General features: G+C 52.4%; 1 protein-coding gene across 1 annotated transcript in view; it reads right to left on the bottom strand.

The window, feature by feature from the left end:
* LOC137424239 (uncharacterized) overlaps window positions 1-17,910 on the bottom strand; it is a 238,076-nt gene that overhangs the window by 73,927 nt on the left and 146,239 nt on the right. Inside the window, exons 13-14 of the mRNA XM_078773568.1 lie at window positions 12,688-12,774; window positions 12,386-12,491 (exon numbers count right to left, since the gene is read on the bottom strand). Of these exons, the coding sequence (XP_078629694.1) occupies window positions 12,386-12,491; window positions 12,688-12,774 (193 nt within the window). The remainder of the gene's footprint in view (window positions 1-12,385; window positions 12,492-12,687; window positions 12,775-17,910) is intronic.

Genomic DNA, 17,910 nt, shown 5'->3' on the forward strand with positions numbered 1-17,910 from the left:
TGGTAATGTAAATAATGGTCGCAGCCGTCCTCCTAATTAATTTCATAGAACATACACGCAGGTCACGATATATCTGTTAAATAGTGTATTTCCTTATTCGATGTAGGCTAAGTATGTGTTTTCCACTAGATTGACTTTGCATTGTATCAAACAAAATAAGCGTAGGCCCTTCCAATTTCCCCAAAACCTCCCTTCCATTTGCCTTCCGCATTTTGGCTGGTTTTCTTCAAACCACCATTGGCCACGAGGTAAGGTTGGGGAAGAAAGGCGTGTCTCCACCTCGTCATAAGAAGCAAGGAGTGAACCAGCCCTAACAGCCAATCAACACCGCGGTGAGTGACCCGGTAGGCGCGCCCTCGGAGTCGGCGGCTTGATTTCGCTGGAGGTGATAAAAGCGACTGCAGGGGACTGCTTTACGAGAGTCCAGATGAGAGATGACTGGAGAGGAGCAACGAGGCTGCACCAAAGAGAGGCCTTGAGAGATACGCTGGGGGATGACCTGGAAGAGGAGCGCAATCCACCGCAAGCCCTACCTACCTACCTGCCTGCAATATCCCCTGTCGTCGGAGAGACGCGCTGAACGGAGGGAGACGGCTCCACCCCAGGAAGAGGAGCAGGTGTGCCGAGCCAGCGCGTGACGGCCGCGGATACGCGACGGAGGTTTTCCCGCCAAAACCGCGAGGGGTGCTGCGGCCTCCGACCTTGCCTTCCTCCACGCGTCCACCTCAGCTATTCCTTCCTGCAATATCCACCGTGTGAGTGTGAACGTCCTGTCCTACTCGTTTGTCTTGGGGATTAAGTAAATGAAATAGAATAAGTTAACAATGCACTGTGTGACTGCTCTTTTCCATCTATTGCTGTAAATAATATTGGTCGCTCTAAAATATTGCTTGTGTGTGTATAATAAATCTGTTCTTCCTCCGTATTCTTCTTCTTCTTTTTCATTCTCTTGCGATCGCTTTAGAGATTTCCCGATTGAATATCCGTGGGGCGATCTGGTCAACGTCGGGTGAAATCGGGTTTTAATCGGGGAGTAACTGTTCGGACGCGGTTAAATACACCACCGCTCGGTCCATATAACATCTAAAAGCCGCGTCTGTAACAATTGGTAGTCAGGAGATGGGATTCGAACCTGGGACTAAATTTATTTAGCCCAAATTTTGGACACCAATTGTGTTAGTACCGTAACAATTGGTGTCGAGGAGTTGGATTCGAACCTGGGACTAAATTTGTTAGGCCCAAATTTTGGAACACCAATTGTACTATTAGAGTAACAATTGGTGTCGGGGAGTGAGATCGACCCGGAGCGCGCTGCACGCGCTCAAAATTATAAAGCGGACGAAATTGTGTTGTTTTATAAAACCCGAATTTTTAGATCGCGCCATGGACAATCAAGGCGATCGGATGTCGGTGGGAGAGATAGACGGGGTAGAATCGACCCAGGACTTAGGAAAAAAAATGGTGGAGGAGAGTAAAGAAGGTGTGGTTGAGGGTGTATCAGGTGCACAAAATGGCAGCCTCGCGCACGTGGTTGAGGGGGCAGCTGCGGCCGCACCCTTTGTACAACCAACGGTGGTCCAAATGCAAGCCTTCATGGCGCAATTCGCCGAGATGCTGAGAGACGGGGAGAAATTGGGAAACCAAATGGAAGCAATAACGAACAAATTGGGAAACCAAATTGAAGCAACAACGAACGGAATGAGGGCCGATAGAGAGGCACGGGAGCAGAGGGACAGAGACCGCAAGTTGGGCGAAAGGGTCCCAGGGGTGCACGAGGAGGTAACGCGAGTCGAAAAGCGCTGGTTGAGCGAAGCGGAGGAAAGCACGGGTACAATGACGGGGGTAGAAATCGCGACCCGGGGCTTGGAAAAGCCGGCGACCGATGAGGTAGAGGGAATTTTATTAAAGCCAACGGTCGTCGAGGTGAGTACAGAAAAAGCGGAAGAGGGAATAATTAAAATTGAAGAGATGACGGAGGTAGCCCGGGAATTGCAGGGAGAAATGGATTATGTACAAGGTCTGTGTTCAAATCATGATGTGGTGCTCACTAACCAAATAAAGAGTTTGCAGGTGGCAAAGGAGGGGCGGAGACGAAGTACGGAGGTGAGTGGCAATGTATATGATGTGAGGAAAGCTTCAGTCGGCTTGGGGATTGGTTTGGATCCGGGTGTTCGTGAAAGGCCGTTGGTGAAGTGTGTGACAGGTCAGGTGTGCGAAAAAAGAGGTGTGCGAGAATGTCCGACCATGGGGTGTGTGAGGAAAAAGTGCACGCCGAGGAGTGAGTGTGCCGTCAGGAGTGAGCCGGTCGAGGCGCGTGTGCGAGGGGGTACATGGAAGCGCGGTGTGGTGAGTGTTACGGAGGAAGTAACGAGAGAGTGTACACCTGTGGTGAGTGTTACGGAGGAAGTAACGAGAGAGTGTACACCTGTGGTGAGTGTTACGGAGGAAGTAACGAGAGAGTGTACACCTGTGGTGAGTGTTACAGAGGATGTAACGAGAAAGTGTACGTCTGTGGTGAGTGTTACGGAGGAAGTAACGAGAGAGTGTACACCTGTGGTGAGTGTTACGGAGGAAGTAACGAGAGAGTGTACACCTGTGGTGAGTGTTACGGAGGAAGTAACGAGAGAGTGTACACCTGTGGTGAGTGTTACAGAGGATGTAACGAGAAAGTGTACGTCTGTGGTGAGTGTTACGGAGGAAGTAACGAGAGAGTGTACACCTGTGGTGAGTGTTACAGAGGAAGTAACGAGAGAGTGTACACCTGTGGTGAGTGTTACGGAGGAAGTAACGAGAGAGTGTACACCTGTGGTGAGTGTTACGGAGGAAGTAACGAGAGAGTGTACACCTGTGGTGAGTGTTACGGAGGAAGTAACGAGAGAGTGTACACCTGTGGTGAGTGTTACGGAGGAAGTAACGAGAGAGTGTACACCTGTGGTGAGTGTTACAGAGGATGTAACGAGAAAGTGTACGTCTGTGGTGAGTGTTACAGAGGGTGTAACGGGAGAGTGTGCGCGAGAGGTATGGTGTGTAACAGGGAGAGCGTTGGTGGAATGTACGGACGGCGTTGGAACGCCAGGTTTTGTAAGGGTGAAAGGGGTAGCGTATGCTTGTAAGCATGCAAGTAAAGCATCGATGGTAACCAGGTTAGCGGTTAGGGCGACGGATAGCCGATGCGAGCACTCGGGGCGTGGGGTGCTTTGTTGGGTGCGAGGCCCGGCGCGGATCGATGCTGCGTCGCTTCTCTTCGAAGCGTCGTTGCCGATTCGGGCTTGGCCCCGCCCCGCACGGTCGAGTCCGGGCTTTGCCGGGCGAGGCGACCGGTCCGGTTCGAGGGCGAGTGGGAGGAGGCGGAACGGTGCCCCCTCGTGGGGACGGGGTTCCGACCGGGGGAGATTGAGCCATCGGGCCCGGGACCGCAAGGTGCCGCGCCGAGATGGTGCGTGGAGCCTCGGTCCAACCAAACCACCTCCCTTGAACCGAAAGCCGGACGGATTCAACCTGCAGGAAAAAAAAAAAAAAACGACCCGCGTTCATTGCTCGGCTGTACGAAGCCGGGCTGTAGATGTGAATTGGCGCACCGAGAGGATGTAATAAGTAGACGGGTGATGTGAATTGGCGCACCGAGAGGATGTAATAAGTAGACGGGTGATGGTGATAGTGATAGTAGTGATTTGAAACGAAATTTAGAAAAGTGAATAGAATTGGCAGTAAATGGAAAATTTTTGAATTGTTGGATTTGGACGAGCGAAATTGGTAGTGAGAGACCCCCGATGTGGTGGGATGGCAAATCCACCATCCCTCACAGGTGGGGGCAAATGCGCTATAGATTATGGGGTTTATGGCAGTGAAAACGAGCCAGGGAGGGCTTGGATAATGATAGGGATCTAGCGAAGATGACCTTAGGTAACGATAAGGTTAGTTAGTGACTGATACCTGTAGTGGGGACGCAGGTAGGTTAGTGTGGTTGATAATGACGTGGGAGCGCAATAGTTTAAAGGGACGACTGGGAAGCGCAAGTTTCAGAGGGGAGGAGTTAGCTGAGATGATGCCGTGTGTGGGAGAATGGAACAGGTGTGATTGCACAGGTGTGCAACTGAACAGGTGTGTGGAGCAGTGTATGAGGGAGTAGTGGTGATTGCGTGTTGTGTTGACCAAATGGTCCAGGAAGAAAGGAGGGTGCAGGTGGCACCAGGTATGATTGCACAGGTGTGCAACGACAGGTGAATGAAGAACAGGTGTATGTGGCTGTGTGGAATAAATGGTAGTGTGGAATATCTGGAGTATTGGAATGGATGGTCGTGGAGTGAGTATGGTGGAAATTGTGGAGTGGAGTGGATGGTGCGAAGGTGTGAATGGGGGAAGAGTGGACCCCCATCACGGATACCCGGGGCGGGTAGTGTAAGTGTTAGGTAGAGGGTATAGGTAAATTGTAGTTGGATATTGGCATCTGTGGTGCGGGTGACAGAATGGTATGTGGATGGGTGCGTTGGTGTTGTGGAAATGGCTGGGCGTGTAGCCTGTTAGTGTGTGTAGTTGGTTTGGGCACTCCACCACTGTAAGGATGTCGGCCAGGTGAGGCCGCAGGTGGGCTCTGGGAGCCGGTAGTAGTTGTGTGGATGGGGCCCGAGGATCCGGAGGACGGACCCGGGTAGCCCAGTGCCAGAGGGCACCAAGGGGTGACAGAGCCAGGAGAGGGGCTGCCCCCAGTTAGATAGGTTAGGGTGAGGAGCTAGGTAAGCTCGGGTGGCAACTACAGTGGTGGAGGTGTGCAGGTGGGTAGACCTGTTGGGAGAGGTACACGTCGCAGCCCAGAAATTGTGCTAGAGCACCGGGAGATGAATCGGGGGAGTGAGACCCCAAAATTGAGGAGCACCACAGTTTGGCCAATGGGAATTGGTTATTAGAACCCATAGTGTAAGTTGGCCAATGAATTGGCAGGGAAAGACCCCGGGTAGTGTAAAGTGTGTTAAAATCATTTAGAGGATAGTTAGGATGAAGGATCTCCTCACACCATCTGCATCCACTCACCTGAGGTGACAGGTACTCCACACCATGCCATGTTTGATTATTTTTTTTACTGTGCAAATGTTTGGGTTGTGAGACGCATCATGACGTGGGTGTGACATTGTGCTTTGATGTTCCATCTCTGCCTCCTTATGAGGATTGATGATGAATTTGATGATGGCAAATTTTGAAGTAGAGGGATTGTGGTGACGAATTTGGTATAAGGGAAATATGGGGAAGACGTGACAGTAGTGACGAATTTGTAAATGGGTAGATTTTGTAAATATGGGGTAAGAGCAAGGGTAGTGTAGGTGACAGGGGGGTGACGTACGGTAGGGACGAGCTTTCTCACTTCGCCCTCCGTACGCATTTCACCTTGCATTGCCTTGTTTGACGTGTACCCTTGTGACCTTACCCCTCGCTCAATTGTCTTTCTTTTGTCTCCCACATGACCTGTGCGCCATTGGGTGCCGAGGGGAGCGTGCGTGAGGTGGCCATTGTGCGCCCGAGATTCCCAGAACCAGCACGCATTGCGTTGATGTACCACTTTATGGACCGCTGTTCGGCGGCCAAGTACCACTTGATGGACCCCAGGTTCTGGGGCAGGGCACCTCTGTTGGAAACCGGCCATAGTGGCCAGGGAATCTTGCTTGCGGACCTCGGTAAGGTGGCACCTATGCCAAACAGGTGGACCACCCTTAGTTGGCCCCTGAGGCCCTAAATAAAAATGGACACAAGTTGTGCTTTTTTTAGTATGTCCAAATAGGCCGCATGAAGCCAGAAGACGTCGGGAAGAACATCGGCCCAGCAGAGAAGGAGAAGACCACCACCAGTTGTTTTGTTGAGTTTATTATGAACCATGGTGACTGCGCACCGAGTGGTGCTTTGTGGTGCTGGTGGTGCTTTTGGGTGCTTTTGGGTGCTTTGGTGGTATTGGTACTGGTACTGGTGCATCGATGCAATGCGTGCTGTCTCCTCCCTCCCAACAGGAATTTCTTTCTCTTGTTCCCTAAAAAGAAAAAGAAAAAAACACACAGGTCCTGGGTTGCGTTGTAAATAAGAAATCACGTCATTGTAAATAATGCTCCCCACCGTAAATGTATAGTTTCAGAATAATTCCGTAATTCGGTTAGCTGTGGGCTTGAGTCTGTTAGACAGGATGCAATGCAATAGGGGGACATACTTATTTGTGTTTTAAAATTGTCACACTCAGGGTCAGGTTAATTGTAGAGGGAATTACACCTACATGTCACACTCAGTTAAGTCTAGTAGGCCCGAGGACGTGCCTGAAGAAAGGAGGGTGCAGTGTAACGATTTTGAGAAGTGTAACGGGTTTTGAGAAGTGTAACGGGTTTTGAGGAGTGTAACAATTTTGGAGGAAGGGTAACGGATGTGAAGAGTATGGTTTTGGTATGGTAACATCCTGGTAATGTAAATAATGGTCGCAGCCGTCCTCCTAATTAATTTCATAGAACATACACGCAGGTCACGATATATCTGTTAAATAGTGTATTTCCTTATTCGATGTAGGCTAAGTATGTGTTTTCCACTAGATTGACTTTGCATTGTATCAAACAAAATAAGCGTAGGCCCTTCCAATTTCCCCAAAACCTCCCTTCCATTTGCCTTCCGCATTTTGGCTGGTTTTCTTCAAACCACCATTGGCCACGAGGTAAGGTTGGGGAAGAAAGGCGTGTCTCCACCTCGTCATAAGAAGCAAGGAGTGAACCAGCCCTAACAGCCAATCAACACCGCGGTGAGTGACCCGGTAGGCGCGCCCTCGGAGTCGGCGGCTTGATTTCGCTGGAGGTGATAAAAGCGACTGCAGGGGACTGCTTTACGAGAGTCCAGATGAGAGATGACTGGAGAGGAGCAACGAGGCTGCACCAAAGAGAGGCCTTGAGAGATACGCTGGGGGATGACCTGGAAGAGGAGCGCAATCCACCGCAAGCCCTACCTACCTACCTGCCTGCAATATCCCCTGTCGTCGGAGAGACGCGCTGAACGGAGGGAGACGGCTCCACCCCAGGAAGAGGAGCAGGTGTGCCGAGCCAGCGCGTGACGGCCGCGGATACGCGACGGAGGTTTTCCCGCCAAAACCGCGAGGGGTGCTGCGGCCTCCGACCTTGCCTTCCTCCACGCGTCCACCTCAGCTATTCCTTCCTGCAATATCCACCGTGTGAGTGTGAACGTCCTGTCCTACTCGTTTGTCTTGGGGATTAAGTAAATGAAATAGAATAAGTTAACAATGCACTGTGTGACTGCTCTTTTCCATCTATTGCTGTAAATAATATTGGTCGCTCTAAAATATTGCTTGTGTGTGTATAATAAATCTGTTCTTCCTCCGTATTCTTCTTCTTCTTTTTCATTCTCTTGCGATCGCTTTAGAGATTTCCCGATTGAATATCCGTGGGGCGATCTGGTCAACGTCGGGTGAAATCGGGTTTTAATCGGGGAGTAACTGTTCGGACGCGGTTAAATACACCACCGCTCGGTCCATATAACATCTAAAAGCCGCGTCTGTAACAATATATTGCTGCCCGATAAACGGGCTTTTCAGAGTACCCGAGTTGTTTTGTGACAATAAAGAAACTCGGACGAATTCCAGCTTTTTGTCGCGTCCATTCTTCCGGCTACGTGGGAGCACAGCTCCTTCATTGGTGACCTACCGACATGGACACGGCAGTTGCCCTTAAACTGCCTACCTTCTGGGAGGCTCACGCGGCGGTTTGGTTCGCCCAGGCGGACTCCCTGTTCGCCCTGCGAGGCATCACGGCCGACGACATCCGCTTCCACCATGTGGTAGCAGCGCTCGGTTCAGTCACCGCGGCCCGCGCCCTGAGCCTCCTCGAGAGCCCGCCAGCCGCTGACAAATACGGCGCGATTAAAAAGCTCCTCCTCGACGCTTTCGCCCTCCCATCGGCGGAACGCGCACGGCGCCTGCTCGACCTGCCCGAGCTCGGCGAAACGCGCCCGTCCGAGCGAATGGACAACATGCTTTCGCTGCTCGGCGAGCACTCTCCAGCATTCCTGTTCCGGGAGCTGTTCCTCCGTCAGCTGCCTAGTCCGGTACGCCTCGCCCTGGCGAGCACGACGATCACGGATCCCCGCACCCTCGCCAGGGAAGCCGACAAGATCTCCGCGGCAGGCCAACGCATTGCAGCAGCGACCTGGGGCCCACCGCCGTCCGACGCAATGCCCATGGCGCCCGAGCACCCGGCACGGTCGACGACCGAACTGCCGACGCAATTGGCAGCCGCAACGCCGAGCCGACCACCTCCAGCACGACGACCGGGGCCTCCACCTGACCAAGCATGGTGTTACTATCATGCCAGGTTCGGACAGAAGGCCCGGACATGCCGACCCCTGTGCACCTTCGGCAGGCCGGGAAACAGCCGGGCCGGCGTTCATTACCAGCCATGAGCGCCGGCCACACGGGCAATTTACTTTTCATCATGGACAAAGCGTCCGGACGGTGCTTCCTGTGCGACACCGGCGCCCAACTGAGCGTCATACCCGCCTCCGATCAGGACAGGCAGTCCGCGGTTTGCGGCCGCTCCTTGGTTGCGGCCAACGGATCGGCCTTCCGCACCTTCGGCCCGCGCAACGTCACCCTCTGCTTCGGCGGCCAACGCTTTGCTTGGACTTTTGTAACCGCCAGTGTGCCCATGGCTCTGCTAGGCGCCGACTTCCTCTGCGCACACGGACTGCTGGTGGACGTCCAACGGCGTCGCCTCACCAACGCCGAGACCTTCAGCTCCCTGGTATGCACATTGAGCAGCTCCGCTCCGACCGAGCTGGCATGCGCCCTCCCGTCGGCGAACGAGTTTGCTCGCCTGCTCACGGAGTTCCCGGCCCTCACGCGGCCGACGTTTTCGGCCGTCGCAGTACGACATGGGATCGAGCACAATATACCAACCACGGGCCCGCCGGTCTACGCCAGAGCCCGCCGCCTCGACCCAGCCAAGCTCGCCGTGGCCAAAGCCGAGTTCGACGCTTTGGAACACCTCGGCATCGTGCGGCGCTCCGACAGCGCGTGGGCTTCGCCACTACACATCGTCCCAAAACCAGCGGGCGGCTGGCGTCCATGTGGCGACTACCGCCGCCTTAACGACGCTACCACCCCCGACAGGTATCCGATCCCGCACATCCAAGACTTCTCCGCCCGTCTGGCAGGACGGGTCATTTTTTCAAAAATCGATCTCATACGGGGATATCACCAGGTACCTGTCAGGGCGGCCGACGTCCCTAAAACGGCCGTCATCACGCCGTTCGGCTTATTCGAATTCCTACGGATGCCATTTGGCCTCAAGAACGCGGCTCAGGCGTTCCAGCGCTTGATGGACGGCGTGCTGCGTGACCTGCCGTTCCTCTTCGTTTACCTGGGCGACATCCTCGTCGCCAGCACGTCCCAGGCCGAGCACCTCCTCCACCTCCGAACGCTGTTCGGGCGCCTCAGCGAGCACGGCCTCATCGTCAACCCGGCCAAATGCCACTTCGGCACGACGGCCGTTGATTTTTTGGGCCACCACATCACCAAGAACGGGGCCGTGCCGCTGCCAACCAAGGTCGAGGCCATCACCACGTTTCCGTGTCCCCGCTCCATAAAGGCCCTGCAGGAATTCCTGGGAATGGTGAATTTCTATCACCGCTTCGTGCCCCGCGCTGCTCGCTCATGCGGCCCCTCTACGAAGCCCTCCGGGGCAAGCCGGCCAAGCACGACATCGTCTGGTCCGCAGCAATGGACGCGGCCTTCCAAAGCTCAAAGCGGGCCCTCGCCGACGCAATACTGCTCGCTCACCCGGTGCTCAACGCTCCCATCGCCCTCACCACGGTTGCCTCCGACTACGCGGTGGGCGCCGTACATGAGCAATGGGTGAACGGGGTTTGGCAGCCACTCGCTTTTTTCAGCCGGCAGCTCCGGCCGAACGAGCTCAAATATAGCACGTTTGACCGTGAGCTCCTTGGTCTACACCTGGCCGTTCGCCATTTCCGCCACCTCCTGGAGGGCCGACCCTTCACGGCGTTCGTTGACTTCAAGCCGTTGGTTTACGCAATGGCCAAGGTCACGGAGCCGTGGTCGGCCTGCCAACAGCGCCACCTCTCCGCCGTGTCGGAGTTTACCACGGACATCCGGCACGTCGCCGGCAAAAACAACGCCGTGGCCGATTGTCTTTCTCGGGCCAGCGCGAATGCGGTCCACCTCGGCGTGGACTTCGCGCTTATGGCGGCGGACCAAACCACCGACACCACGGTGCAAGCCCTCCGGGCGGTGGACACGGGCCTCCGCCTGGCCGACATCCCCTTCGCGGACACTGCCCTGCTCTGCGACGTCTCCCAAGGCCAGCCTCGCCCCATCGTGCCCGTTACCTGGCAACGCCGCATCTTCGCCTCCCTCCACGGCCTTTCCCACCCGGGCCGAAAAGCTTCCCAGAAGCTGGTGTCGGCGCGATTCGTCTGGCGCGGCCTTCGACGGGACGTCCGCCATTGGACCAGCACCTGCACAGCCTGCCAACAGGCCAAGGTCCACAGACACACCCAGGCCCCGCTGGCACCTTTCACCGTGCCCGAACGACGTTTCGACCACGTCAACGTGGATCTGGTGGGCCCCCTCCCCCCATCACGGGGGTTCACACACCTGCTCACCATGGTGGACAGGACCACCAGGTGGCCGGAGGACGTTCCCCTCGTCTCCACCACCACCGCCGACGTGGCGCAGGCTTTCATCGCCACCTGGGTCGCCCGCTTCGGCGCACCAGCGGACATCTCGTCGGACCGCGGACGGCAGTTCACCTCCGAGCTGTGGGGCGCGGTCGCCCACAACCTGGGGGTCAAGCTCCACCGTACTACGGCCTACCACCCCCAAGCCAATGGGTTGTGCGAGCGATTCCACCGCTCCATGAAGGCCGCGCTCATGGCCGGCCTTCAAGACGGCGGTTGGGCCGACCGGCTGCCGTGGGTCCTTTTGGGCCTCCGCACGGCCCCCAAGGAGGACCTCCGGGCATCCACCGCCAAGCTTGTCTACGGCCAGGCGCTACGCGTCCTGGGCGAATTCGTGCCCGACGCTACCAGTCCCTGGTCAGCAGCTCACCAGCGCTCGGACCTCCAGGAGGCCGCCCGACGGTTTGCCCCCGTGCCAACATCCCACCACGGTGACCCCCAGTCCATCGTCCCCCCAGCGCTTCGCACAGCGGAGTACGTTTTTGTGCGTCATGACGCACATCGGGGGCCACTTAGGCCGCCGTACGACGGGCCCTTCCGGGTCCTGCGACGGGACGACAAGTCGTTCGTCATCGACATCGGCGGCAGGTCGGACCGGATTGCGGTGGACCGCCTCAAGCCGGCGCACGTGGACATCGACCAACCGCCACGGTTGGCCCTTCCGCCGCGGCGAGGCCGCCCCCTGTCCACGGTGCCCCCCACTCAACCGCCCACCACCACACCGGACCCCACCCCCCCCCCCCCACGACCCGCCAGGGGTCGCTTCGGCCGGGTCATCAGGACCCCCCTCAAATTGACCCTGCCGGTGCAAGTCGATTCTGGGGGGACGTGTGTAGCCGCTACCGCTGGGTTTACACAATTGCCTTGCACCTACCAAGGACGCGGAGCGATCACCATGCCGGGCTCGTCCAGGACGCCCGGGCAGGCCCGCGCTCAACTTGCCAGGCCTCGGCCGGGACGCCCGGGCACGCCCGCTCTCGACTTGCCAGGCCGCGTCCGGGACGCCCGGGTATGCCCGGGCATGCCCGCCCTCGACTTGCCAGGCCGCGGCCAGGACGCCCGGCCACGCCCCCTCTCGCCTTTCCTGGGCAAACGCTCCGGGATAATGTGTGTATATATATTGCTGCCCGATAAACGGGCTTTTCAGAGTACCCGAGTTGTTTTGTGACAATAAAGAAACTCGGACTAATTCCAGCTTTTTGTCGCGTCCATTCTTCCGACTACGTGGGAGCACAGCTCCTTCAACGCCACGATATACTTTTGAAAAATGAATGGATTCATAATAGGAATCGGCATAGCACCACTCTGGGATTGTCCACTCAGTGGACGGCTTGCTGTCGCCTTCGACTGTCCAATCAGCGGACGGCTTGCTTCGCCTTCGCCCAGCAGATGCCAATACGATGGCGTCGTAAGATGGCGTCGTATCGGCAGTTAATCGGATGCTTTTGGGCCCCAACGTCGGCTAATTCAGATTTTTCGAGTATGGCTGTACGTGATAAACAAAGAGCGCGGTTCGTAGATCGTAAATCCATTAGTGCCGTGGGCATCGGGTCACTGGGTGCGGCGTAAAAGGGATAACAATGTCGAGTCCTTACGCTATTATTATATAGATGGTGTGAATTATTTTTCTTCATGATGGATGCAACAGAGCGGCACATACCTGCGTAGCCATCCCAGTAGTGCAGGTTATCAGAGGAGCTACTGGAAGGGCCAGGAGATGGACGTTCTGTCGGTGGACAAAGTGGTGTCCTGTCTGAGCTCTCTGTCTAAAAACAAAAACAAGATTTGTTGGAGCCTAATGCAATGCATTGCAGTACAATATCGAGTACGCCCATAAACAAGGCTTCATTGTGGAAACTTTCATTACAATGAGTTACACTCTTGGAGTGAACCTTGAGGTACGTGAAGACAAACTGGTTAATAAGACAGCTTCAACAGTGAAGCAGAAATCGAGATCATTACCAGCTCGTCGTAATTTCCACGCGTCAGACGGCTCACTGTGCGGCGGAAGGACTCGCGAACAGAGCGGACCCTTCGACCCAGGCCAGCCTACACAAATGCACAGGTAACTGGAGGGCACAATTCCTAGTGCGGCGCTCTGCGCCTTCTGTGATCAAGTTCATCCATGTAGAAAAGTACACATTGAAAGTATGCAATGTGGCAATAAAGCTCGAAAACAAATTATTCTCAGCATGTTTGCAAGACAGAACATTTTTTCTTTGCTGGAATGGCTGGGATCGAAGGTCAGGAGCTGTTATTTATAATTCCAGTCTAATCAACACCGGTGTGTTGTGCACAACAATACTCTGTGCTTGACTTTGTTAACAAAGGATCACATTTTCAATCATATTTCATATTCCCCTTACCATCACCCTGTAAAACGTTCCTGCTCCGTTGACCATAAAAAAATATATCAAAGGGCATCTCTGCAATAGCGTTCGGTCAGTGGACATTCTTTACTTATTCAGAAAGATCTTCTCCAGTGACAGTCTGTTGCAATTCCATTAAATACTGGATTGATTGTGCTGCCTTTAAGGTGCCTGCTATATTTAGAATAACTGGGAGCGAGAGGATTTGTTTTTCAAAAATGGCATATTTTATCACCCTCAATACCCTCCGGCAGGGGTCAGTGGTTAGTCCGCTTGCACTATTCGCAGTGTACATCTGAAAATCACAAGTCGTCTCCCCATTCCCCCGGAAGTGGGGGAGTGGGGGGGGGGGTTGAATTATTTTGTGTCCATGACCTGATTTTGGGTACCACCAAGCATGTCTGCAAAATTTGGTGGAGATAGACCCAGCCGTTTTCAATTATATAATCATCAGACGTACATACACACATACCGAGAATTGCCTTATTTTAGTATGATAAATATGGTCCTGGAACTTTATTGCCACACCATGAAATGAGTACAGCATATAATTCTAAACATTTACTGCATATACTAGTTTTTGTATTCTTTCACCACATACATAGCACAACAGCCCAAATCAAGCCAAATGTAGGATTTATTTTTGAACCAATCTTCATATTACAGAAATGGGTCGCAACTCCAATGCAGGATACTTGTGTGTAGACTGAGTGTGCGGAAATTATTACTGTGTGTGTGTGTGTGTGTGTGTGTGTGTGTGTGTACCGAATGCCCATGTACCTCATGTAAAAGTACATTGACTTCTACTAATGTCTTTGTCGTGCATGTGAAGAGTGCCTTCAGAAAGTATTTACACCCCTTGAGTTTTTCACATTTTGTTGTCACAGCCGGAATTAAAAAATGCATTAAACTTAATTTTTTTGTCACCAATCGACACAAAATACCCCATAATGACAAAATGAAAACATGTTTTTGGAAATTTTGACAAATCCATTGAAAATGAAATGCAAAAAGATCTAATTTACATACAGTAAGTATTCAGCCCCTCTGGGTGAATATTTTGTAGAAGCACCTTTGGCGGCAATTACAGCTTCGAGTCTTCTTGGGTATGTCTGTATTAGCTTTGTACATCTGGATTTTGGCAGTTTCTCTCATTATTCCTTGCAGATTTGCTCAAGCTCTGTCAAGTTGGATGTGGAGCATCGGTGAACAGCACTTTTCAAGTGTTTCCACAGATTCTCAAGGGGATTCAAGGCTGGGCTTTGGCTAAGCCACTCAAGGACTTTCACGTTCTTGGTCTAAAGACATTCCAGTGTTACTTTGGCTGTATGTTTGTGCTCATTGTCATGTTGCAACATAAATTTTGCAGAGGTCCAAGGTATTTTGCACTCTGAAGCAGGTTCTCCTGAAGGATTGGCCTGTATTTGGCTCCATCATTGTTCCTTATATTCTTACAAGTCTTCCAAACCCTGCTGAAAAGCATCCCCGTAGCATGATGCTGCATCCATCATGCTTGACGTTAGGGATGGTGTTAGATGGGCAATGAGCTGTGCTTAGTTTCCACCAGACCTGGCGCTTTGCATTGAGGCCAAAGAGTTCAATTTTGATCTCATCAGACCACAGAGTATTTGGCCTATTTGGATCTTGGTCTTGCACGTGCCTTTTTGCAAACTACAGTTGTGCCGTCATGTGCTTTTTTCTCAGGAGTGCCTTCCATCTGGCTACTCTCCCATAAAGCTTAGATTTGTGAAGTGCTGCAAAGACTGCTGTCCTTCCCATAGGTTCTTCCATCTCAGCCAAAGAACTCTGTAGTTCTGTCAGAGTGGTCATTGGGTTCTTGGTCACCTCCCTAACCAAGGTTCTTTTTAAATCATGTCCATTCAATTGATTTGGCCACAGCTGGACTCCAATAAAGTTGTGGAGACATCTCAAGGATGATCAAAGCAAATTGGATGCACCTGAGCTCAATTTGGAATGACATAGCAAAGGGGTTGAATACTCATTGACTCAAGACATTTCAGCTTTTGATTTTTAACTAATTTGTAAAAATTTCTTTAAAAAAAATCCATTTTGACATTAATGGAGTATTATGTGTATATCAGTCCCCGGTGTGTACCCTGGTTTAGAATAGGTACACCGTATCCCTGCGTGTCGTAAGAGGCGACGAAGAGGGTTGGCGTCAAGAAGAGCATCCGGCCATAAAAACATTGCCTCAAAAAAAAGAGAACCATGACAATTACAACTACATATGGGCAGGGTACAGCCCGAAGTGGAGATCGGTTTCTGATGTTTGGGACATGGAATGTAGGGACAATGACAGGGAGATCAGGAGAAGTGGTGGAAGTATTGGTCAGAAGAAGAGTGGACATATGTTGTGTGGAAGAGACGAGATGGAAGGGAAGTGGTGTGAGAATGGTGAAGGGTAGGCAGGGGCAGAAATACAAGTTTGTGTGGCAAGGGTGCCCGGAGGGCGTGAATGGTGTTGGTGTCCTGTTTTCTGAGGAATTTGTAGACAGTGTGGTGAGTGCGACGAGAGTGAGTGATAGGTTAATGATGGTGAAAATGATGAATGGAAAGCTCTTGGTGAAAGTCATCTCGGGATATGCTCCGCAGGTTGGTCGGAGCGATGAAGAGAAGGACAAGTTCTGGTGTGCGATAGAGAAGCTGATGGAAAACGTGAAAGATGAGGAAGTTGTTGTGGTAGGAGGAGACCTAAATGGACATGTGGGAAGGAGTATGGACGGTTTTGAGGGAGTTCATGGGGGTTACGGATATGGTGTGAGAAATTGAGAAGGTGAAAGGATTTTGGAGTTTGCTGATGGAGCTGATTTGTTGATTTGTAATACTCAGGTCGAGAAAGAGGATAATAAGCTTGTTACATACACGTCAGGTGGGTCGACGACAACCGTTGACTACCTGATGGTGTGTAGCCAAGATAGGGGGCACCTCCGGGACACAAAGGTGATCCCGGGGGAGGAGGCTGTTTCACAGCACCACTTGGTTGTCTGCGACATAAGGGTGAAATGTGCGAGGAGAGCTCGGCGGGTGAAGTACCAACCGAGAATGAAGGTGTGGAGGTTGAAAGAGGTGACAGAAAGGGAGGCATTAAAAGAGAGGCTGAGTAGGGTATAGGATGATGTGGTTGAGCTTGAACGTGGTTGGATGTGAATGAAAGATAGTCTGTTGGGAGCCGTTGGTGAGGTATGTGGATGGACAAAAGGACCACCGAGGCACTCGGAAACATGGTGGTGGGATGATGAAGTTGGAAAGAGGATTGACGAGAAGAGGAAGAAGTTCAAGGAGTTGCAGAAAGCGGAGGGTATGGGAGCAGAAAAGGCAGAGCATGGAAGTTATAAGGCAGCCAAGAAGGCTGCAAAGAAAGAGGTAGCAAAGGTGCAGGAGGCATGGAGGAAAATGCTCGGAGAACGCTTGGATTTGGAAGAGGGTCAGAGAGCAGTATTCAGGATTGCAAAGCAGATAGCGAAAGAGAGGTGTGATGTGATGGGGGTGAGTTGCTTGAAGGATGAAGTGGGACAAATCTTTGTGGACCCAGATGGAATTAAAGGAAGATGGAAAAGATATATGGAAATGCTGTTGAATACAGAGAATGAATGGGATGGCAACATAGAGAGTAACCCAGGTTTAGGACCGGCAGAGAAGATAACTGAGAAGGAAGTTGAGGAAGAGATAAAAGCAATGAAGAGTAGAAAAGCGGGAGGGCCGACGGGAGTTGTGGGAGATATGTTGAAGGCAGCAGGAAGTTGGGGTGTGAAGAGAATGGCAGAGATCTGTAATCTGGTGGTGAAAGAAGGTCGCATTCCAGTGGATTGGGAACTGAGTACCCTCGTCCCTCTATACAAGGGGAAAGGTGACCCTCTGGAGTGTGGCTCGTACCAAGCGATAAAGTTATTGGAGCATGGAATGAAGGTATTGGAAAGGGTGTTGGAGAGGAGGATAAGGAAGAAGGTGAAGATCGACGAAATGCAGTTTGGATTTATGCCATGAAGAGGAACGACAGACACGCTCTTTATTGTGAGGCAGTTGCAGGAGAGGTACATGGAGAAGAGGAAGAAGTTGTTTCTTGGGTTTGTTGATCTGGAGAAAGCATTCGATAGGGTTCCACGCGAAGTAGTGACATGGGCATTGAGGAAGTTAGGAGTGGAGGAATGGTTGATCAGAGTGGTGATGGCAATGTACGAAAGAGCACGCACAGCTGTAAGGACGAAGGACGGGAACAGTGGTGAGTTTGAGGTGAAGGTGGGAGTGCATCAGGTGTTGGTACTAAGTCCACTACTATTTGTAGCTGTGATGGAGTTGCTGGCTCAGAACGTAAAGGAGGGTTTACCATGGGAGTTGTTGTATGCAGATGATCTGGTGTTGATTGCAGAAAGTATGGATGGACTGAAGGAAAAGATGAACAAGTGGAAGGAATGTATGGAGACAAAAGGTCTGAAGGTGAATATCGGAAAGACGAATGTGATGGCAAGTGGTAAAGCATGTGGTGAGGTGGAAAGAACTGGGAAGTGGCCATGTGCTGTGTGCAGGAAGGGTGTCGGAGTGAATTCCATTCAATGTACAATGTGCGCTGAGTGGGTTCATCAAAAATGCAGTGGTCTGAGAGGGTCATTAACCAGTGTGGCAGTTCCATTCAAATGTAAGGTGTGCACAGAGGGAGCTGCAGATGGAGGAAATGTTGAGTTGGATCTTGGAGACGGCGTGAAGCTGGAAGGTGTGAAAACATTTTGCTACCTCGGAGACATGCTGAATGAAGAAGGTGGATCAGACTCGGTCAACGGTTGCTGGAGTGAGATGTGCA

Source organism: Myxine glutinosa, chromosome 3, assembly GCF_964187855.1.
Source record: "Myxine glutinosa chromosome 3, kmMyxGlut1.1, whole genome shotgun sequence".
NCBI lineage: Eukaryota > Metazoa > Chordata > Myxini > Myxiniformes > Myxinidae > Myxine > Myxine glutinosa.